Source organism: Cyanistes caeruleus, chromosome 18, assembly GCF_971803275.1.
Source record: "Cyanistes caeruleus chromosome 18, bCyaCae1.hap1.1, whole genome shotgun sequence".
Classification (NCBI taxonomy): domain Eukaryota; kingdom Metazoa; phylum Chordata; class Aves; order Passeriformes; family Paridae; genus Cyanistes; species Cyanistes caeruleus.
This window is the reverse complement of record NC_141718.1, coordinates 4,315,131-4,336,786: the sequence shown is the minus strand read 5'-3', so window position 1 is coordinate 4,336,786 and position 21,656 is coordinate 4,315,131. Positions and strand designations below refer to the sequence as shown.

General features: G+C 51.5%; 3 protein-coding genes across 10 annotated transcripts in view; 2 read left to right on the top strand and 1 right to left on the bottom strand.

The window, feature by feature from the left end:
- Positions 1–1,098: 1,098 nt before the first annotated feature.
- LOC111936725 (sodium-dependent serotonin transporter-like) lies at positions 1,099–8,225 on the top strand. The gene is made up of 12 exons (XM_086856086.1): positions 1,099–1,273; positions 2,997–3,131; positions 3,222–3,441; positions 3,571–3,709; positions 3,891–4,025; positions 4,671–4,774; positions 5,035–5,162; positions 5,252–5,364; positions 5,593–5,724; positions 5,819–5,918; positions 6,130–6,230; positions 7,612–8,225. Exons 1-12 carry the CDS (start codon positions 1,099–1,101, stop codon positions 8,032–8,034), a joined length of 1,905 nt encoding a protein of 634 aa, XP_086712212.1. The 3' UTR covers positions 8,035–8,225.
- Positions 8,226–9,227: 1,002 nt separating this feature from the next.
- On the top strand, positions 9,228–11,280 carry C18H12orf76 (chromosome 18 C12orf76 homolog). 2 transcript variants are annotated; one of them, XR_015277779.1, is made up of 3 exons: positions 9,228–9,394; positions 9,499–9,719; positions 9,776–11,280. XR_015277779.1 is itself a non-coding variant. In XM_086856112.1 (2 exons), the coding sequence occupies exons 1-2, from the start codon at positions 9,295–9,297 to the stop codon at positions 9,582–9,584; spliced, it is 186 nt and encodes a 61-aa protein (XP_086712238.1). In that variant the 5' UTR covers positions 9,241–9,294; the 3' UTR covers positions 9,585–11,280. The 2 variants fall into 2 exon arrangements, 1 of the variants encoding a protein (XP_086712238.1); XM_086856112.1 differs by having other exon boundaries at positions 9,241–9,394; positions 9,499–11,280.
- A 1,155-nt stretch (positions 11,281–12,435) lies between these two features.
- ANKRD13A (ankyrin repeat domain 13A) overlaps positions 12,436–21,656 on the bottom strand; it is an 11,966-nt gene continuing 2,745 nt past the window's right edge. For all 7 annotated transcript variants that reach the window (XM_086856103.1, XM_086856102.1, XM_086856108.1 and 4 more), the window contains exons 3-16: positions 21,136–21,268; positions 20,889–21,013; positions 20,387–20,432; positions 19,618–19,761; positions 19,029–19,224; positions 18,392–18,458; positions 18,172–18,253; positions 17,452–17,510; positions 16,716–16,852; positions 16,262–16,419; positions 15,719–15,823; positions 15,380–15,531; positions 15,081–15,145; positions 12,436–14,330 (exon numbers count right to left, since the gene is read on the bottom strand). In XM_086856103.1, the coding sequence (XP_086712229.1) occupies positions 14,132–14,330; positions 15,081–15,145; positions 15,380–15,531; positions 15,719–15,823; positions 16,262–16,419; positions 16,716–16,852; positions 17,452–17,510; positions 18,172–18,253; positions 18,392–18,458; positions 19,029–19,224; positions 19,618–19,761; positions 20,387–20,432; positions 20,889–21,013; positions 21,136–21,268 (1,668 nt within the window). In that variant the 3' untranslated portion in view covers positions 12,436–14,131. The remainder of the gene's footprint in view (positions 14,331–15,080; positions 15,146–15,379; positions 15,532–15,718; positions 15,824–16,261; positions 16,420–16,715; positions 16,853–17,451; positions 17,511–18,171; positions 18,254–18,391; positions 18,459–19,028; positions 19,225–19,617; positions 19,762–20,386; positions 20,433–20,888; positions 21,014–21,135; positions 21,269–21,656) is intronic.

Below are 21,656 nucleotides of genomic sequence, written 5' to 3'. Positions count from 1 at the left end.
ACTGGAGGTTTCTAACGGGTTTTCATGTGTGTGCCTGAGGGATTAACAGTGTCCAGAGGCTTCCCGTGCCGGGCAGCTGCGTCACGTCGTCACAGCAACCCTCTCACCATGGCCCTGGAGCCGCAGCTCCGGCTCCATCACTCCTCTAGTTTCTTTTAATTACAGATGGGAAAGGCTGTGAAAGCCGGGGCTGGAGGCCCCCAGAGCCCCGGGAGAGCCCTGTGACCCCGGCTCTGTGCAAGCCCTGCACAGATGCATTTCAAAGCAATGAATTTTGCTGTGGAGCTGTCACAGGGCAGAGCGGTGGCTTTGGGGACGCTGCCATCCCCTCCTGGTCACAGCTCAGCTGTGAAAGTTATTTGGCTTTCAAGTGGCTTTTCCCCAGCAGCTCACACCCCAGAGAGACCCATCAAGCCCAGATGGATGAGATGACCTTTAAAGGTCCCTTCCAACCCAAACCACTCCATGATTCCCGAATTTCCCCTGCAAGCATCCGTGTCACCTCCTTAGCAAAATACACCATGGAGAGAGAAATAGGGATTTGTCAGGAGAGAGGGAGAAACACCATCCCATTTTATCACCTCAACCTCAAAACTGAGCTGGAATCCCCTCCCCTGGGTGGGACACACGGGGTGATGTTTGTTCACACAAGGTGAGGCTGGTCCCTGTGGGATGATGCTCGTCCCTGTGGGATGATGCTGGTCCCTACAGGGTGAGGATGATCCCTGCAGGGTGAGGATGGTCCCTGCAGGGTGAGGATGGTCCCTGCAGGGTGAGGATGGTCCCTGTGGGATGATGCTGGTCCCTGCAGGGTCAGGATGGTCCCTGTGGGATGATGCTGGTCCCTGTGGGATGATGCTGGTCCCTGCAGGGTCAGGCTGGTCCCCATGCTCAGGGGCTCTCCCCTGCTGCCTTTGATCAGAGCATGGCTCTGGTTTCCCTGCCGGCTGCTCTCGGTGCCGTGGGTTTCCAGCGGGAGGTGGGGAAGCGCAGTCAGCCTGACCCTCCCCTCCTCGGATCTGTCATCAGCAACAGAGAAATCCTTCCCGGCCCCAAGTTACTCAGCCTGAATCCTGCAGGATTTGCCGGGTTGGCAGGATGGCAGAGCAGCCCTGCCTGGGTCCCCCCAGCAGCCCCACACCCCCAAACCCCCACACCCACCCCAGGGACAAGTGGAGCAAAAAGATGGATTTCCTCCTCTCCGTCATCGGATTCGCCGTCGATCTGGGCAACGTCTGGCGGTTCCCTTACATCTGCTACCAGAACGGAGGGGGTAAGGACACCACTGGGTTTATTTAAGCCTTCTTTTGGAGAAATGATGCCTTTTCCCTCACTTTCCATCTCTCCCACCCTGAAAAATTCACTCTTTCTTTTCTTTCTTTGTTTGCAGCTGATCCACTTCAGACAGGGCGGTTTAGAGACCGACCCAACTTCTCCCGACATCTGTCTCTTTTCTGTTTCTGTCTTTCTTCATTCAAGATCCTCCCCCACTCCCTCCATCCTCCTTCCCTGGGGTCCTTTCCTCCTTTCCTGGTCTTTCCCTCCTTTCTCAGCGAGGTTAGAGGTGCGTTAGCAGCTCCAGGATCACAAAGGGGAAATTAGCATGGTCCAAACTGCCAAAAAAAAAGGATTAAGATTCGTAAATTTGGGCTGGGAGGTTCACACACATCTTGGGGCTCTGGGGAGCTGCCCTTCGGGATGGCTCCTGGTTTAAAATCATCCTCATGAGCATCCCACCCTCCTGCTGTGCTGGACCTCACGAGCAGCCCTGGCTTTGAGGGATCAATGGGAAACCAAGACACAGAAACACCACGAAGGGGGAAAACCTTCAGTAAATGACAACTAAATAAATTGCTTGGGATGGAGCAGGATAGAAACCCCCCTCACATGGAAATGAAAAAAGGAGGGGATGAGAATTTTGTGCTGTTTGGGAAAGCGCAGTGGATTTAATTGCCAAAGTCGGTTTTCGGGGAACATCTCTACTGCTTGGGAAAATTAGAAAGAGATAATTAGTTCCATACTCAAGGCAAAACTGTGGATCCCAGGTGCCCACGTTGAAACAGAGTTATCTGCCAGTTGCTCCTGTGGGATTGGGAGCAGAGCTGAGCCCCTCTGCCTGCTCTGGTTTGGGTGGGTGGTTCCCAGCCACCCCACACATTCGGGAGGATGAGGAGTTCAGGGAGCAGCTCTGGGGGAGCACAGCCCCGTGGATGGGGAGCACTGGGATGGGCAGCACTGGACTCACCCACAGCCCCGGATCTGGAAGGAAAACACTGAAAACACTTGGTCCTGCTGGGCCAGTCCTGCCAGGCAAACTGGGGGGCTGCAGGAGGGTGCTGGGGATATTTGGGGTACTGGAGGTGACAGGGATACTGGGAATACTGGGAGTTCTGGGGATACTGGGAGTGCTAGGGATGCCAGAGATGCTGGAGGTGCTGAGGGTTTGGGGATACTGGAGATGCTGGGGATACTGGGAGTGTTGGGATGCTGCACCACACACACATCTGTCAGAGGGAGGAGCCGTGGGGGTTAAATTAACTAATCCCAGCAGAACTCAGAGAGCAGTTCCACTTCCAAAAGCTCCATGGGGTACGAGTGTAGCCCCAGTAAAAATGAGGATGTTATGAATAATGCAGATTACAGCGTTAATTATGTGTCTTGGGGTGGCTGTGCATATTCAGTCAGATTTTCCTCCAAAACTCTTCCAGACCTGAGGGGTGCTGGGTGTCCCCTCCTCTGTACCTCAATGGTTTGTGTGGCTCTTTGCTCCATCCTGGCCAAATGGTGCCTCCCCTGGAAGGGCTGGGATTCCAGCAGGGATGTTGGGATGCTGGAACACCAAGCTCACATCTCTGAGCTCCTCTGACCAGATCATTTCCAGCACTTCTCACAAACACATCCAAACCTGCTGGGGCAGTGCCTGGAGGGAGGGAGGTGACAATACCATGGTCCCCTGGCAGCCTGGTGGTCACCCTGCTGTGCTCCCCACCCTGCAGGAGCCTTCCTCATCCCCTACACGCTGATGGCTGTTTTCGGAGGGGTGCCCCTCTTCTACATGGAGCTGGCCCTGGGGCAGTTCCACAGGACAGGTGCCATCCCCATCTGGAAGCGCATCTGCCCCATCTTCAAAGGTGAGAGACCCCCAGCCCAGGTGACACCGTGACCCCCAGCTGGTCCCCAAAGCCGTGTCCCGGGGCTGAGCCCCATCCTGCTCTTCCCAGGCATCGGCTTTGCCATCTGCATCATCGGCCTCTACGTCTCCTTCTACTACAACACCATCATTGCCTGGGCTCTCTACTACTTCTACTCATCCTTCTCGGGCACCCTGCCCTGGGCCAGCTGTGACAACCCCTGGAACACCCCTGACTGCACCAACTACTTTGGGAAGAGCAACGTGACCTGGACCAACTTCTCCAGGTCCCCCGCCGAGGAGTTCTACACGTAAGTGCACGGATGTGGATGGTGCGAGCTGGGCACATCCCTGAGGGAGCTCTGGGGTGGGAATGCTCCTGAGGAGCTGGCCTGCCTGGGGCTGAGCCTGCTCCCAGCCGTGGGGATCCCTGTCTGCAGGAGGAAGGTCCTGGAGATCCAGAAATCCGGGGGTCTGTATGACATCGGGGGGATCCGCTGGCAGCTGCTCCTCTGCCTCTTCCTCATCTTCACCATCGTCTACTTCAGCCTGTGGAAAGGGGTGAAAACCTCTGGGAAGGTGAGGAGGGCTCCAGCACTGCCCTGCCAGGGCAGGAGGGACCCATCACCAGGGAGGATCCTGACACACACCTGACTGTGGAAGAGGGAATGTCACCTCCTCCTCCTCCTCCTCAGCCCCTGCCCAACACGGGGCTTTGGGTGCTCTGTGCAGCCGTGGGGTGACAGCTGCCTCCCCCCAGGTGGTGTGGGTGACAGCCACGCTGCCCTATGTCGTCCTGCTCATCCTGCTCATCCGAGGGGCCACCCTGCCTGGAGCCTGGAGAGGGGTTGTCTTCTACCTGCGCCCGGACTGGGGCAAGCTCCTGAGCACCGCGGTGAGTGCACGGTGGGACCCCCTGCACCCAGAGCCCTGCAGAGGACACCCACCCACCCATCTGGGCATGGCAGCACCCAGAATCCCTCCCCAGGACACCCACCCAACCCTGCCCATGGGTCTGGCCCCACCACAGGGCATTGGGGCCCTCGTTCCCACAGAAACGAGGCGCCCTGGACAGGCTCTTGGAAATGTAAATCCATAATTGAATCACCCATCTCATTCTGGCCGGTTTTGTTTGTGCTGCGCTCCCCCCTGGGCTGACAATGGGCTTCCTGTGGGTAATTACCAGGCAGCACTTGAGAATTCTCATTAAAGGTAATGAGGGCCGTGCTGCCAGCACTGAGTGCTGGGCAGGAGTGGGCACGGCAGGCTCGGGGCTCCCCTCCATCCATCCCTGCCCTGAGCGTGGGAGAGCACAGGTGACACTGCTGAGTTGTGCTGCTGCAGGACCCCAGGGTGGAAATGAGCTCACTCCACGGCACAGCAGCTCCCAGGACATCTCCTGAGGGCACGGGGCAGGCAGGAGAGGGGGTCTGGACATGTGTGCCAGCACAGCCTGTGCCATGGGGTGTCCATGTCACTGGTACTGTGGGACACCTCCCCACCCCAGCCCTGCCCATCCTCCTGTTGTTTCTCCCTCCAGGTTTGGGTGGATGCTGCTGCACAAATTTTCTTCTCCTTGGGCCCTGGATTTGGAGTCCTCCTTGCTCTGGCCAGTTACAACCATTTCCACAACAACTGCTACAGGTGAGGAGGGTCCATCCCAGTGGGCAGAGCTGCAGTGGAGATATGTCCTGGCAGCTCCTGGTCCCCACTGCCACATCCCAACAGCTCCTGGTCCCCACTGCCACATCCCAACAGCTCCTGGTCCTGTGGCTGCAGGCTGGGCACCTCTCCCCATTCCCCTGACGGTTTTGGTGGGGGGGCAAGGAGAGGGAACTGGAGTACGGGAAGGCCAGGACAGCTGGAGCAGGGTGAGGGGTTTCTCCCTCTTTTCTGCCTTCCAGGGATGCCCTCGTCACCAGTGCTGTGAACTGCCTCACCAGCTTCCTCTCAGGCTTCGTCATCTTCACCGTGCTGGGCTACATGGCCGAGATGAGGGATGTGGAGGTGGAGGATGTCGCCAGAGATAAAGGTTCTCCTCCCTCCAGCAGCCTCTTCCCCAAATCCCCACCCTCAGGGCTATGCCAGGGAACAGCCAACCAAGCCAGTGTCCCCTCCTAGGGCCCAGCCTCCTCTTCATCACCTACCCTGAAGCGATCGCCAACATGGTAGGATCCACCTTCTTCGCCATCGTTTTCTTCCTGATGATGATCACCCTGGGGCTGGACAGCACGGTAGGAGCGGGACAGCCCAGCTGTGTCCCCAGCAGGGACCGGGGGTGGCCGTGTCCCACAGCAGATAGTGAGGTGACAGTGGGTGAGGGGAGTTACAGCCTTGGGAAGGGCTGGGATGGGATGGAAAGAAGGGATGGGACATCCCCACTCTGCCATGTGGATTTTCTTGGAGAGCAGGACTGTCCCCACATCCCATTTCCCCACCCCATGCCAGCATTTCCTTTGCAGTTTGGAGGCTTGGAGGCCGTGATCACGGCCGTGATGGACGAGTACCCCCAGGTCCTGGCAGGGCGACGGGAGCTCTTCGTCCTTGGCCTCATCACCGTCTGTTTCCTGGGCTCCCTCAGCACCCTCACCTACGTGAGTTCCACTGGCACCACCCTGCCCTGGCCCCCCACATCCCCTCCTTCACCCCCGTGGGGTCTGCAGCCTCCCCCTCCTCGTGCTGCTCCAGGGGGGAGCCTACGTGGTGAAGCTGCTGGAGGAGTTTGGTGCTGGCTGCTCCATCCTGGCAGTGGTGCTCCTGGAAACCATCGCTGTCTCCTGGTTTTATGGTAAGAAACTGCCTCTGTCATGGAAAACACCCCGTGGGCACCTGCACGGGTGTGTGACCCTGCACAGGTGAGTAAATCCCGGGCACTGGATCCCGTGTGGGGCTCCTGGCCAGGCTGGGATGGGAGCAGAGGGCGTTGTGTCCGTGTGGATATCCCTGAACCCACGTCCCCAGTGGGATCCCTGGGCTCTGAGGGCTCTCTCCTCCGGCAGGGATCCAGAGGTTCTCCCACGATGTCAAAGCCATGCTGGGCTTCACCCCGGGGTTCTTCTGGAAGCTGTGCTGGGTCGCCATCAGCCCGGCCCTGCTGGCAGTGAGTATCCACGGCAGAATTACGGACAAGGTCATCTCTGTCCCGCTGGACACCTCACAGGACAGCCACTCCCCTCTGCTGCCCAGCTCCCTGTGCCATGGATAACTCCCCTGTGACTCTCATGAGGTCACCAAGCTTCCAGGAGACCGCTCTGGGGTCACACAGGGCTGTGGGAGCTCATGCCAGCCCTCCCCGTGCTGCTGCTCCAGCCACGGGCACCACCACAGTGCCCACAGCCCCTCACCGAGAAAGGGAGCTGGAAGTTCATTTTCCAGCCTTTTCCACAGCTCCAGGGCAAAGCTGGGTGCTCACACCGGTGCGAGCTCAGCTTTGTCTCATCCTCCCAGCACGCAGCATCCCTGGCAGGGCCGGCCACGGGTCCAGCTCCCGTGTGCCGGGCTGGATCCGTCCCTTTGAAATGCCAGCTCCCACGGCACTTCAAAGGCTGCCGTCGGCAGAGGGGTCTAATCTCACCGGATCTGCAGGAGAAGAGGCCTTGTGAGGATTAATTATGGCTCTAAGCACTTTGCCCTGGTTATTAAGAGAGGAGTATTATCATCAAAGCACACGGCAAACGGGTTTGTTTCAGCACGGGGCTGAGCAGCCCTCGAAGGCTCACGGGGCTGGTTGGACAGAGCCCTCACCCAGCCAGGGCTGGCAGCCTGGGAGATGTCCCTGTGATGTCCATGCTGGCTGGGATTTGGGACGACAGGGAGAGCAGCAGGACGTGGATGGTGTTCATAGAATCATGGAATCACAGAATGGTTTGGGTTGGAAGGGACCTTAAAGATGCTTAAAGATGTTCCATCCTTGTAGCCTGTGATAACCTGTGGGGTGAGCTGCCACCAGTGCCAGGGCTGGGGAGACCAGAGGATTATTTAGGTTTTTAAATTATTTATTTAGGGTTTAAAAGCCCTCTAAGATCAAAGAGTTCAAGCATTACCTAGCACTGTCAAGGCCACCACCAACCCATGCCCCCACATCTACACATCTGTTAAATCCCTCCAGGATGGGGACTCCAGCACTGCCCTGGGCAGCTGTGCCAGGGCTGCACAGCCCTTTTGGTGAGAAAATTCTCCCTGATGTCCAACATAACCTGGCACAACTTAAGGCAATTTCCTTTGCTTCTGTCCCTTGTTCTCTGGGAGCAGAATCCAACCCCCACCCTCCTGTCAGGGAGTTGTGCAGAGCCAGAAGGTCCCCCCTGAGCCTCCTTTTCTCCAGGCTGAGCCCCTTTCCCAGCTCCCTCAGCCCCTCCTGGGGCTCCAGCCCCTTCCCCAGCTCTGTTCCCTTCCCTGGACACACTCCAGCCCCTCAATGTGTGTCTTGGTGAGAGGGGCCCAGACTGCTCACGGGGCCCCTGTGGCTCTTCTCATCACAGTTCATAGTCATCAGCTCCCTCCTGGAGCAGCCACCCCTGACCCTCTTTGACTACCGGTACCCCGAGTGGAGCATCTCCGTGGGATTCCTCATCGGAGCATCGTCCTTCATCTGCATCCCCCTCTACATGGTGTACAAGCTCGTCTGGACGCCGGGGTCCCTCAAGCAGGTGAGGAGCAGGAGGGACAATCCCACGGCTCCTGGGTGGGCTGGGCTGGGCAGGGACCCCACTCGGGTCAGGCGCTTGGGGCATCCTCAGCATCTCGGTGTGGCAATGAAATCCCACCGGGAGAGCTTGGGAAGGGCTCGGAGGGAAATCCGCTGTGCTCTGTCTCTCGCTCAGCGCCTCGCCGTCTGCATTCGGCCCGAGAAGATCTCCAGAGCCCCCCAGGCAGAGGGGGTGGGCATGGCCCCCGTCCTGTAGCGCGGCCGGGGGACAAGGACACCGCTCTGGCTCCCTCCTTGGGGCAGCGATGGGGCAGCTGCCATCGCCCTCCCGGCACGGAGCGGAGCTGGCATCACCACGGGCACACCGGTGGCAGCGGAGCGGAGCCCGTTCTCGCTGCCGGCAGGAAAAGCGGCGATCCACGGCAGGGAGAACGGGACCGGCGCTGCTGGGGCCCGGCAGCCAAGGGGAACCCCAATTCCCGCAGCGGATGGAGGGATCGCCTCGCTCGGAGGTGCCCGTGGGCCCCCCACCCCCGTGCATGTGTGTAGCTGTGAGTGTTTGGAAAATAAAGCTGATGCCGATGCTCGGAGATGAGGGGAGGGAGAGGAGCCGGAGCTCGCCGTGCTGTGTTCGTGGAGCGCCGAGCTCGGGCTGGGCATGGGGACACGGGGGGGCTGTCACTGTCCCCGCACACCTTGTCCTGCTACAAAGATCCAAAGTCCGGCCGAGGAATTGCCCGAACCCCGGGGCGGGCCCCAGGTGCTGCTGAAGCCGGGCAGGTCGGTGTCTCCCGCCGCCCCATCCCGGGGGATCCGGGGAATAGGCATTTGAAGAGGGGGAGACCCTAATACATCTCATTTTAAAACCGAATTTGGGTCGGGGTGAGGCATCCCTGCGCTGGTGTGAATCAGCCACCTGCCGTGGCTTCCCGTCGCTCCCAGGGCAGCATCACCGCGTTCCTCGGTGTTTGGGGGGCTATAAACACCTTACAGAACCCACGGGGCTTGGAGGGACACCACGGGGCTGGGGCGGGGAGAAGATGCCCACGGGGGCGCAGGGACACGCGGGGTGGACACGCGGGGTGGACACGCGGGTCTCCCCCGGCCGGGCGCGGGGCGCTCCCGGTGCCGCTCCCGGTGCCGCTCCCGGTGCCGCTCCCGGTGCCGCTCCCGGGGCTGCTCCATCGCCCCGCTCCCGGTGCCGCTCCCGGTGCCCGCTCCCGGGGCCGCTCCCGGGGCCGCTCCCGGGGCCGCTCCCGGGGCCGCTCCCGGTGCCGCTCCCGGGGCTGCTCCATCGCCCCGCTCCCGGTGCCGCTCCCGGTGCAGCTCCCGGTGCCGCTCCCGGTGCCGCTCCCGGAGCCGCTCCCGGAGCCGCTCCCGGTGCCCGCTCCCGGTGCCGCTCCATCGCCCCGCTCCCCCGGAAGGCCGGTCCCGGGGCGGGGCGGGCGGCAGGAAGGGGCAGGGCCGGGCCCGGTGCACAAAGCCCGGGGACCGGCGGGCTCGGTGCTGTGTCGCCATGGGGCTGGCGGCGGCGCGGGGCTGGGCGCTGTCCCCGCTGTCGCCGGGCCCGGCGGAGCGCAGCCGGCCCTACGCTGTGCTGCAGCACCAGAACCTGGGTGAGGAGCGGGGGGCAGCGGGTACAGCCTCGCCACGACCCGGCCGGGGGCTCGGGAGTTGGTCAGGGAGTGTTTTATTAATGTTCTTTCTCTTCCCGCCGCAGTGCTGCTGGGCAGCATCCTCAGCGCTCTCCTGCTCACCATCATCCTCATGGCCATCTGTGTCTACCGGCCCGTCCGGCGGCGGTAGCGGAGCGGGATCTGCCGGGGCGCCGAGAGAATGCTGCATCCTACCTGGTTCTCCCCCCTGGCATCCACCATCCCAGCATCGCTTCAGTCCTGCCGGTTCTCCCGTCTGGTACCCGGTACCATCCGGTACCATCCGGTACCATCCCGGTACCACCCCAGTACCATCCCGGTACCACCCCGGTACCACCCCAGTACCATCCCGGTTCCATCCCGCTTCCATCCCGGCGCTGCTCCGGACCCAGCAGGTTCTCCCGTCCGGTCCCCACCGTCCTGCCGCCCCTCCCGTCAGCTGCTGGGGATGCCCTGAGGATGCGAGTGTGGCTTTTCACCCATCTCTGCCCGTGCTCTATCACATGGCTCCATCGTGATGTGGCTTCCAGCAGTGGTCAGGCCGGGTGCTGGAAACCATCCCCTCCCTGAGCAAACACTCCCGGAGCTCCCGGGGGTGTGTCCGCAGCGAACCCATCTGGCTCGGAGCAGGTCTGGAGCAACGCGCCTGCCTCCCAAATCCAGCGTTTTGGCGAAGCTGATCCCACACCGTGTGCTCGACAGCATCCCCGGGGCCTGGGGACACAGGGCGAGATTGGGGACACTGCCCGCGGAGCAGCTCCACCTGCTCGCTCACACCACGTCTACTTTTTGCTTTCTGATTAATTCAGGTTCTTGTTTGAACGCTGAGTCCTGGGGGTGGGATGGGGCTTGGAGCAACCTGGGGGAGTGGAGGGTGTCCCTGTCAGGGCAGGGAGTAGAACAGGATGAGCTTTAAGGTCCCATTCAAAAATATTCCAAAGGTAAGAGCTCAGTGACCCACTCAACAGTGGGTGGGGGGGTCTGGTCTGTTCTTGCTTCTGAGCAGAAATACTGATGTATGCCCTGATCCTGGTGTAGTTTTCTGGGGCCAGGCTTCTCATTCCCAACTTTATTTGCTTTAACTCTAAAGTTAATATTTGCTTTGGGGCTAAAAAGCCCCAAATAGCCTCCCATCAAAGCAGGCCTGCTGAACCTGGTGTGCAGGTGAGGGATTCCAGCACGTGCTGGTCACTGTCCTCCTGGAAACAGGAGCCTCCAAAGGTCTGCAAGCCAGGCAGAGGCTCTGGAAGAGTTTGAGCTCCAGCCAGACCCATTTTACACAGTTTCAGTAACAAGCGTTTACACTGAATCCCATTTCCATACAAATGCTGCTATTTTGTTTTGCACTGCTACAAGTAGTAACTGGATTTTACTAATTATTAGATATTTAACACAGGGGTGGTTTTGCTTAGTAATTTATTTAGAGTTTTAAAATGTAACTTCCAGAAAGATTGGTGATGTGTTCTCAAGCCCTTGCGCTGCATCCGAGGTGTTTTCCTTTCTGTTTGAAGGACACCAAGCGCTGGAATTGAACAGGGATTTTCTTTCTGTCTTGTGAAATGACAGCGAGCCTGGCCTCGAACAGATGGAGTTGTTAATCCAAGAGTGAGGCAGCAGGGCAGCACTGTTCTGTTGCTTTCTGCTCCTCCTTTTGCTGATTCCTGTGTTCCTGATTTTTCTCGGTCCTCCATCGCTGTGAAGCCTGGCCTGCAGCCTGTGCTGCTCCTGGGGGTGGATGGTGAAGCTCCCAGCCCCAGCTCTGCATTCTCGGGAGCAGAATTGCTGTTTGCTCTCATTCCTCACTCCCTGCTATGCCTCTTTGTACAAATAAAACGCTCAGTAAACAATCCAGGCTCTTATTTATTCATGGTTGTGCTGTTTGTTATTAAAGGGGCTGGAGCTCCGCAAAGGATTGAGGCTGTCCCGATTCCCTCTGGTCCCCTCGTGGTTCCCACCTTGTTTTTGGTGGGATGGCAGTGCTGGGGGAATGTTTCCATGGATGTTTGAGCCCTTTAATAGCACAACAGAAGCACATCCTACAACGGTTGTGCAGCTTCCAGCAGCTCAGCTATGAATCAAAACTCAGCCAAAGCAGGGTAAGAAGGGTTTCCAAATAAAGAAAATCATGAATTGCTGCTGTAAAAAGCCTTGAAATGGGGTCAAAAGCACAAAAAAGCACAGTCTAGCTTTCAGGAACAGCATCAAATTGAAGAAATTTTAGAGCTGGTTACATATTAGAGTTATTTGTAACTGAGCTTCTCTTTGCTACATCAGCCTCAAGGTGCCTCAGAGAGAGAGGCTGGACTCTGTTGTTACACAACAGTCATTAAACATACTCAGAATCCTCTGTCCTCTCTGACAAGAATGTGCTGAGAGAAATTAACAGGCTTTCCTGCCTTTCACTGCCTTAACATCTGTGTTGTACTGATTCCCCCTTTTCAAGACAGGGAGACTCAAAACTTGGCTGAAAATATCCAAAAAGTGGTTCTGGGGATTATGTGTCTGATTCCCACTAAGCCAGAACTACCCTGGAGAATTTCATGGATTATAACGTCACCTTATTGTATAAAAAGACAACAAAAAGGCAGATGATTAGTTAAAAAAAAAAATTAAATCCAAATAGTGTTAGAAAAAACACCTGTGTGGTGTAATGTGCAGTGCCTTTGTTTTTTCTTCCAGCACATAAAGCATGTCCATCTTACACTGAAAGGGTTAAATCAGGCTTTAAAAGCAATACCTTGCTGAGGGAAGCAGGGCCTTCTAGTTTTAGCTGGAATGGCACAAATATCAAAGGAAAAAAAAAAGAAAACCAAAAGCAAATCAAATTTATTTTACAGTCCCAGACTAAGAAGCAGGAGCGTAACAAAACTTCAACTGAAAGTGCTCAATGTTCTTTAGTTTAAATATAAACCCAGAACAAGTCAGCTTGAAAAATGCTATTTTTACCCCTCTTGTAACCTTTGAAATGCTTAGCAGAAGACAGGCAATGCCAGGCAGACGGGTTTGTAAAGGCAACAGCACTCTTTATTCCCACTGGAGGAATGCCCACAGCTCCATCTCCCACCTCCCACCCTGTCAGGAGCTCAACACGAGGCCCATTCCCTTTTCCCAACTGTGACAGTCACAGGAATCCCTTTTGCAAAGAAAGGAATTCCAGCCAACTGCCCCTTGTGCAGGAGAGTCCCCATTCCTGCAGCACCCAGGAAGGTGTTTTTAGGGATGCAAGTTGTCCCAGGGAACAAAAGCAGTGTGTAAAGGCCATTCCTAGTGTGCACTGAAGGAACTGTAATCATTTCCTATGTAAAACAATGGATTATTCGTTTAAAATAGGGTTCCAAGTTTCCAAGTGCCCCGCTGGTTATGATCAAGTCCATTTTATAGTGATTTTTATATTGGTTAATTAACAGTTGGTCACCCAGAACCGCCCTGTTTAACCTGAGGAACAGGAGCAATGTTAGGAGCAAGCCCAGAGCAGCTGTACCAAAGGTTCCTCCAGCCCTGCCAGCCAGAGCAGAGGGATATTGCTCACATTTAACAACTGTAAGGCTTTCCTGTGGCTGTTCATCATGTACCTGTGGAGTGCACTTGAGAGTCACAGTGTGAGTACCGTAAACACCGAGAGAAGTGCAGATAAAAGAGCTACAAAGATCCTGTATGGCCAAAAACCTGAGGAAAGCTGGTTAAAACAGACCTAGGAATCGTTACAAGACCAGTTTGATGAGTGTAGGCCTAGTGGCTTGGTTTAAAATCAATAAAAATATTCAGGTAAAAAAATAGATGTATTCACATGAAGGACAAGCGCTGGGGTTTTAAAAAGAAACACACATTTCCCTTGCAGAATTATAACTTCTCTTCCAACAAGGACACATGAAAATCTCACCTGAATTCTTTTTCCTGGCTGCATTTAGCACCCACACTCAGCCATGCATACCAAGATATCCCAAAGAAGCACCTATATCTATCCCTTAATTTCTTGCTGCCCCCTGACCAGGGGAACGAGCTGGTTTGGAATCACTGCAGAAACTGCTGCTGTACTGGACAGATGGTCCCATTTCAGCATCTAAAATTTTACTGGCTACTTGTTTTGTCCTTTTTCAGAAAGCACTAGTTTAATCTGGAGCTTAGATGAGCTGTTCAAGTATAAAATTATTCCTCTTAAGCCAAAAATCTCAGTAACTAGAGGAGAGATAACCACATCTAAACAAAACTAACAGAAAACATCTGTCAGCATGAAGAACTACCGTGTGTGTGTACAGGCAGGGAGATGCTCTCCCATGAAACAGCTGGAAAAACAGGCAATGGCTTTGAATTATTGAGAAATAATGAAGCAGATGAGTATTTCTTTGGTAAGTAATGAAGTTTCTCTCCTGAACTCCCCCATATATCAGGCTTTCAAGCTTTACTGCAATCCTACATCCTGATGCAAAGCAAAATTTCCATCTGCTCTTCAATAAATAAGTTTAGATAAAAACATTTCCTTCAAAGCTAAGACTGCATGGCTGGGGAGCCAAATGTGGAGTCCCGTGATCTAGAACTCCCCAAACAAAAATAAATCAGGGTTTTGCAGCTGATGCCGACTTAGAAGGCAGGTGAAATGTTTCCTTAAGCAATCCAGGGGTGGTCTTCAGACTGACAGCTCTGAAAACCTCCAGTTTTATACAGATTTGGTCATCCCTGCTTTAGGAGGTCACTTAGGAGCTATTTTTCCACAAGAGAGAGCTGTAGAACTTGCTGAAGCTCTGCATCTTCCTTTTCCCGACGCTGCTTCTCCTGTTCCTCCTGCTCCCGCACAGACAATTCCAAGGCAAGCTGCAAGTCCTTCTCAAAGTTGGAAGCTTCACTGGAGCTGTTGCTGTGGGACTTTCCTGCTCTTGACAGAAAGCTCTCCTGCAGCGCCCTAATGGAAAAGAACTACTTTGAGAAGTAAAAAAGACAGAGCCTGTCTCATATTCCCTTCAATGATCCTTCCTGGGAACTGCTTTAGACTCACAAAGATCTCTCCCAGAGGGGAGAAAACAGTTTGAGGATATGAGAGCAGCTGTTCCAACACCTGTAAGATTCCCAGTGTCAAACCTGGATTCCTTTGAATCTTGCATAGATACCAACAGCTATATTTTCAATGGGCCTCTAAAAGCATCCTTACCTGGTTTAAAGGATTTTCCATGTACAGAACAACCCAGAAGATTCAGTTCTTGTTTTTGTGGCACTTAAATACAGAAAGACTCCACAGACACCAAAGCCCATTTTCAAGTGTCCATTCAATCTATGTTTTTAAGGATTACTACATAAGGATGAACTAAGAACTGCCTTGAAGTATGCAGTCTCTAATAACCAAACTTTCAGTGCAGAGGGACCAAATTCAGAGTTTTAAGAACAGAAGAACTGGGTTTTTATGTTGGGTAAAGAATCTGTTTTGTGCACAGATCAGCCCCACAGCTGGAAAGAACTACACAACATAAACCAGGGAGGCTCAGTTTGGAGCTCTTGTTTCTTGGAAAAGCTGGAAGAAGCACAAGAAGAAACCTCAAGTTTTGTGCATTTGCTACTCATATACACCAAAAAAAAAAACCAAACCTGCCAAATTGCTTCATGCTGGGGGTATTTTTACTCTGTTGCTGCATGGTTTGATGTGAAAAAAGGTACTTACTTCTGATACTGCATACTGAAGTCTGGGGAATATGCAACTGCTCCGTTGGAATGCACCCCCAATTCCTAGAGATGGGGAAAGATACAATTCCACAGCAGTTATCAGACCCACAGAGTAACTCACTGAAAGTAACAGAGTAACTCACTGAAAGTAACCCTCAAACCACCTTTATTTCTTCTTTGAAATAAATTATTTTTATCTCCTAAAGTCTTCGAAAAACTGATCCTACACTGGTTTCCTTCAGCTCTTGCTGCACAGTTCCTTGCCCAAGCTGCCACTGCACATACCCCAGAACTTACTTTATTTGCACCAGATTCCAGCAAGCTCTGCTGGATGGCAAACTGCATGATCTCATTATCCTCATCCTGCACGTGGATGTTCCTGCCATCATCCTGGATGTGGTAGGATTTGGGGATCTCAAACACCGACTGGTCGACCTCAAAATTAGCACCTACAGAAGGCAAATAAAGTGCCCTGTTTGTAACAAGATGTAACTGAAAAGATTCTGATGAATGCTTTTGCAATAACACATTGCAGCTCCCCTGTTCCATTCCCTGCAGTTCAGCTTCTCTCTCCTCCGTGCATTCCAGGGACAGGGATGTAAAAAGGTGGGATCCCTGCACCTTCCCACCCCTTACCTGCATCACTCTGTGCTCCTCCAGGAGAGGTTCTCTCAGCTGTCCTGCAGCTGTTGACGTTTTCAAAAGTAATTCGGGCATTCAGCACGTGAAACAGGGGAATTTCTGTAAGAGTACAAGACTTCTGTCAACATGAGAACTCCTATTCACTTCCACACCCACATCAAACCCTTACACCTTTATGGGATATATTCTACAACAGCTTCCTATAATGACAAAGCACAGAGGAACTCGCTTCACCAAGAAGGTGGCTTTAGTTATTTTCAGTCTCTCTCTAAATCTCTTATTCTAAAATAAGATTTGCCAAATTTAAGGCATTGAAGCTAAGAGGAAAGGGGCTGACAATAGCTCGTTCTCACAGAAATGACATGGTTTTTAAAATTGTACTTCTGGATTGACTCCAGATGTACAAGATGTACAACAAGGTTTTAGGTAGCAGTGAGAAGAGTAAGAGATCAATGTGATTTTTTTTGTAAATAATATATTGCAAAACCAAAGGAAAAAAATGGAGAAGATGTTACACTAAAAATTGCTAAATATTACCAATTTTGACAGGAAATCCTGGTGGAAATTCCAGAGTGATGAAATCCTTAAGTCTGGCAAAATGAGCACTGGTTCTGGCCATCAAGTCGATGATTGGAGTGACTTGTTCCATAAGAGACAAGGGGAACTCTTCACTCATCCACAAGGTTGCTTTAAATCTTAAAGTAGGAGAAAACAACCTAAATTCAGAGTTTAGGAACAGATGCAAAGCAAAACAGGCAGTTGGGCAGTGACAGTAGGTTACTAACAAGTTACAGCACCAGCCCAAATATTGGCTTTGACTCAGTAGAATTAAAAATACATTATAGCTGAATACTTCAAGATCTCTCCTCTGATTAGCTGTGAAAACTGGCAGAAAAACCACACTGGATATTTGTAAAAATGGTTTCCAGGGATTAGATAACTGGGAAGAGACAGACTAGAAACAGTTAATAGAAATTAAGGTATCTCTCACTTCTGTGTTCTAACAGTGACTTCCTTTGGTCTTCCTATGTCTCTGCCTTTCAAATCAAATTCTGGGTTGAAGTATTCCTCCAGAGAAATAGCAGTGGGATTGTTGGTTGCAGCATACTCTGTTGTCCTGGATATACTCTAGAAGGAAAGAGAGGGAAAAAACAACACAAAAAGTACTGAACAGAGAGTGGCTAGTACAAGAAACTTTTAATTTACCCTTTGTGAAGTGACTCCTTCCCTATTTCAGACACAGTGACACACAGCCATAAACACCAGCTGTTACTAGACTGGTTTTATTGAGGTTAGAAATCTCCAAGCTTTTTAGTGACAGGAAAAATCTACTTAGATGCTTTAAAGCTGGAAACCAGCCAAAAATACACACACGAGCCACACCATGTCCAGGCTCCAAATCCTTTACTGAAATCAAAACTTGGATAGGGAATTTGAACCCAAAATCTCTAAATCCCTGTAAATGTGCAATGCCATCCTGACAGGGAGACAGCAAATCCATTATCCACTGTTCTTCCACAGTTTAGAAGCAAGGGAGCTTCTAAAGCCACATGGAATCATGGAATGGTTTGGGTTGGAAGGGATCTTAATGTTCACCTATTTCCAACCAAATAAAAACATCCTCAGGGGAAATGAAAACCTCATAATCAAAACTGCTGCCGATCTAAAATCTCACACACCAGGAACTCCTACTGGCACAGTGACCAGTGCTGACATCAGACACTCACCTGAGCACCACACTCATGCTCCACTGTCCCCAGGAATGATTCCAGAGGGCTCCTGTCAGCTTCAGGTAACAGAAGGAAAAACAAAAACAGCCATTAGTATTAATAGTAAAATTGGCACTCAGGCCAGGTTTGCCACCCTAAGGGAAGTTGTTCAGATCTCCTGTGAGCTTTACCAGGCAAGCCCAGGACCTACATGGTATAAAACAGGTACAATGCACAGGATAGAGCAAAACTTTTCAGTGGTTTCTATGATTAGCAGGCACCTTTATGAGTCCCAGTGCCTCAGTGGCCCCAGAGCAGGAGAATTTCCATATGAAGTTACTGGCTGGTCACCCTTTACTCTAATTCAAATACCAGAAGAAACTGGTAGACCAAAACAAAAGTTCCAAGCAAACAAAGCCTCTGTGACTCTTGTATCTATGGCCAAAGTGAAGAAAGGGCAGGAATACATTCCAGAGAAGAAAAGTGCAGCCATCAGTAAACTTTCAACAGGTTTGAAGGGTTTTTCTTTCCTCTAAATACAGCTGGGGTAAAACCAGGTTCATTTGTAGGTTAAGAGTGAAATAATGAGCTGCCTCAGACACAGAACACTTCAAAGAAAATCAGGGCAAAGTCAGCAAGAAGAGAATTTCCTTGTTTGTCTGCCTAGTTCTTCAGACACAGAGGTGTCAGAGAGCCAAAGGGTTCTGTTTTTTCCGAATTTTCCTTTGGGGAAGATACCTTTATATCTCTTCTTCTCCTCTTCTGTTAAATGTTCTGTTCTGATCCGTGTGATCACGTTCACATTGTTCGCCATGTAGACCTTACAAAAAATACAGGGATAAAAACCAAGCAGCACCACAGGTTAAAAAAAGTTCCCCAGTAAAACATCACATACACAACTGAACCAACCTCAACACCAGACAGGCATTTCCCAAGTGATTTTAAGAACAAGCTTTACCTTGGCTTCATAACCATTGACACCTTCTGATTTTTCTGTCCTCCATACCCAGAATCCAGATGTGCTTCTGACAAAAAGGGAACACCACAAGTGTCTACACAGCTGCATTTCTACACAACCCCCAGATGGTTCTTCTAAGTCTCCTTTTAAACAACATTTGACACACTATTAAGCCCAGATACCTGGATAAATAGGTGTAGCCATGAAGAAAGACAAATGTGTGTCTGTTAAAAGACACACTGTGCACATTTACTTAAAGTATTCATGTGAGAGTCGACTTATTTGTTACCAAATCCAAGTTCTTGTCCATCAACTCCAGCACATGGATTTGGGTGAAATGCAAATTTGCAGTGAGCAATTGACTCAATCTTAGAGGCCTTTTCCAACCTTACTGATTCTATCCCACTAATATGATAAACTGGAAGTTTTCTGCCAATGTTTTCTTTCAACTGGGAACTTTTTACCACACAATAGTGGCAATTAGACCAACACAAATTTCTTTATCTAGAGATTTGTAAAGCTTAAAGTAATTTCAGACCTAGTCCTAACAATTTTAATTATCAAAGGCTTTGTGAGTTGGTCATTAAAGCTTTTTTCAAACATCAAAATGTTTACTTGCTAAGAGAAACTGTCTTACCTTTCAAAAGCAATGTTTTTGGTATCAAGGCACGTGCTGATGATTGGAGATGTAAGGCGCCTCTCCACGTCTTTCCTCTTGGGCGTCATCGATCCCAGTGTTAAACGCTTCATGTGCTGGGAGATCTCAAACCTCTCTGTCGTGACAAACTTGTCATCGTGGTTGATCTCAATGAGCTCTGCCCAGCCACCAGTGTCTGGTAGAAAAGGCACACGTCAAGTTAAAAAACACTGTTAAGTGTTCCAGGGTGAAAAGCTGGGGGTATATCATGTATCAAACCCAGGTGTTTCTGCACTCAGCTGGGATCAAACTTGGAGATGGAACTAAAAATACCTTTTATATGTAGGGCAGCAGAAAAGATAGAGGGAAACAGTTAAATAATGAGATTTTAGCCCTATCAGCAAATTTTCACCTTTGAGATTTACTCAAAGCAAAGAAGCCACCATAAAACAGTATCTCTGTGAGACATGAATATAAGCATAAAACCTTCATAAAACACAAGAGGCCTCTTTTGTGTGTAAAATCAGGATTTCTCTCTGTGCCCACACAATATTTGGGGATCACTGGTGCAGACAGGTGAACTCTTTACCTTCTCCCTTGAAGATGACAGTCCTCCTGCCTCTCTCCCAGCTCATGTTCTCGAAGCCCAGCAAGGTGATGTCAACGCGCAGCTTGGCCCGGCTCTTCCAGATGCGGCACACGTCGCTCGGACACACCCTGGAAACCAGGGGCACTGGGAGAAAAGGGAGAAATGGAAAGGGAAAATGTGCAAGAGGTGCAGCACAGAGGAAATGAACTCAAGCACAGGGATTGCTCACTCCAGGGAATGTCATTCCAGAGGGGGTGAGATACTGATCCTTCTTTTGCTTTAAGAATAACCAGCTTAGGGCAAAACCAGCCTAATTTAAAGATAAATATGAAAAGGAAGAAGACATTCAGACTGAAAGGTGTGAAATGGCATAAAGCCCATGCCTGGTAGTCTAATAGTTTGATATTTGAAATATTTAGTCAGCTCTGAGGCCTACTGTTCACTCCTTTCAGGGAAAAACAGGCACTTTCCAAATAACCAGTGCATCCACAGATGACACACAATCACTTCAGCTGTGGATGGTCAGGAACAGATAAAAATCCCCCAAGAAAAGTCTTCAGCAATTGCAACAACAGCTAAATTTTCCACTACCAAAAAGCAACCAAAGAAACAGGAAACAAAGAATAATTGTGCAACAAAAGCACAAGAGGTCATTTTGAGATGGAGGAGAGGAGGATTGCAGGGAGTGGATATTTCCCTGCCAGTGTTGTGGGACATTTGTAACTCATTTTCACAGCTTGGAATTGGTAACAAGGAGTAGGATTCTTACCCCAACTAGTGAACTCCCATTTCATTTCCACATAAAAGTCAGGAGTCTGCAGAAAGAAAACACACGAAACAGTCTTGAGAAAACTTATGAAATAGTTTGACATTCAGTGCAGCATTTCCTGTGAACATTTTAGATAAAGGATAAAAAAAGAAGAGCAGAACCAGAGAAATAATAAGCAAATGCTAGAACTGAAAGTGAAAGTAGCAAACACAACAGGCACTGCCCTGCTCCTGCTGCTTTCTGGGGAGCTGTTCTTCCTTGTTTTACTGAAGAGGCAGTAATGCCCTCAAGATTCAGCCTCCTATGTTGGAGTACATGACAAAGGATTTACATGAAGTCAAACAGAAGGCCCCATGTCCCTCAGCATTACGGAATATGCAGGTTGGAACAAAACACAATTGCCCAGCTGACTGCAATAGTTCACTGAACTGAACTACTTGAATGAGAATTCAAGCCGTGATTTCAGTCTGGAGTGAGAGTTTACATTTCAATAAATCATTACCTCGTTAATTTTCTGCAGTAACTCGGGAACTCCTCCGAGGGTCATGGAGGTCTGCTGGTAGTCCCGATGCTGCAGGATCAGCTGGACCATCTCTGGATCCCCTGTGCTGACAGCCTCATGTAAAACTGAAAGAAACCCCGCCACAGCCTCGCGTCACTTTGCTTGCTGACCAAAATTCCACATAAAACCAAACAACATCCGCTGCTGAAAGAATCACAGCCCAGGTTGTTCCCCAAGCCGCCCTTACCCGTCCATCCCTGTGCATTCTCCTTGGTCACATCTGCCTTGTGCTGCAGGAGGACCTTGGCAGATTCTATGTAACCCAAGGAAACAGCCAAGTGCAGCAAGGTCCGGCCCCGCGGGTCCTGCTGGTCAACATCCTGTCAGTGTCCGAGAGAGAAATAACACAGCTCATCAGAGCTTGCACAAACAGAGGGCTAATCCAGGAGTCGATATTCCCTGCCATTCCCACGGATCTGCTCCCAAACTCTACTGCACCGCCCTTCTGCCGGGCTGTCTCGCTTCCCCACGTGAATAAAAGGAGAGGATGGGGCCTATTAAATGACACAAAAAACTGTAGGACAGCAGTTCCTGTTGATGCTTTTCATTTTTTTCTGTCATTGTTTCCCCTCTGTCTCCCCCCACAGAAGGTTCAGGAGGAGATGGGTGTTCTCATCTGTGTGCATCACCCCACAGACAGCCTGAGACTCCACAGAGGGCTTCAACTGTACAACAAAATTGGGGGAAAAGGGGAAAAAAAAAGGCAAT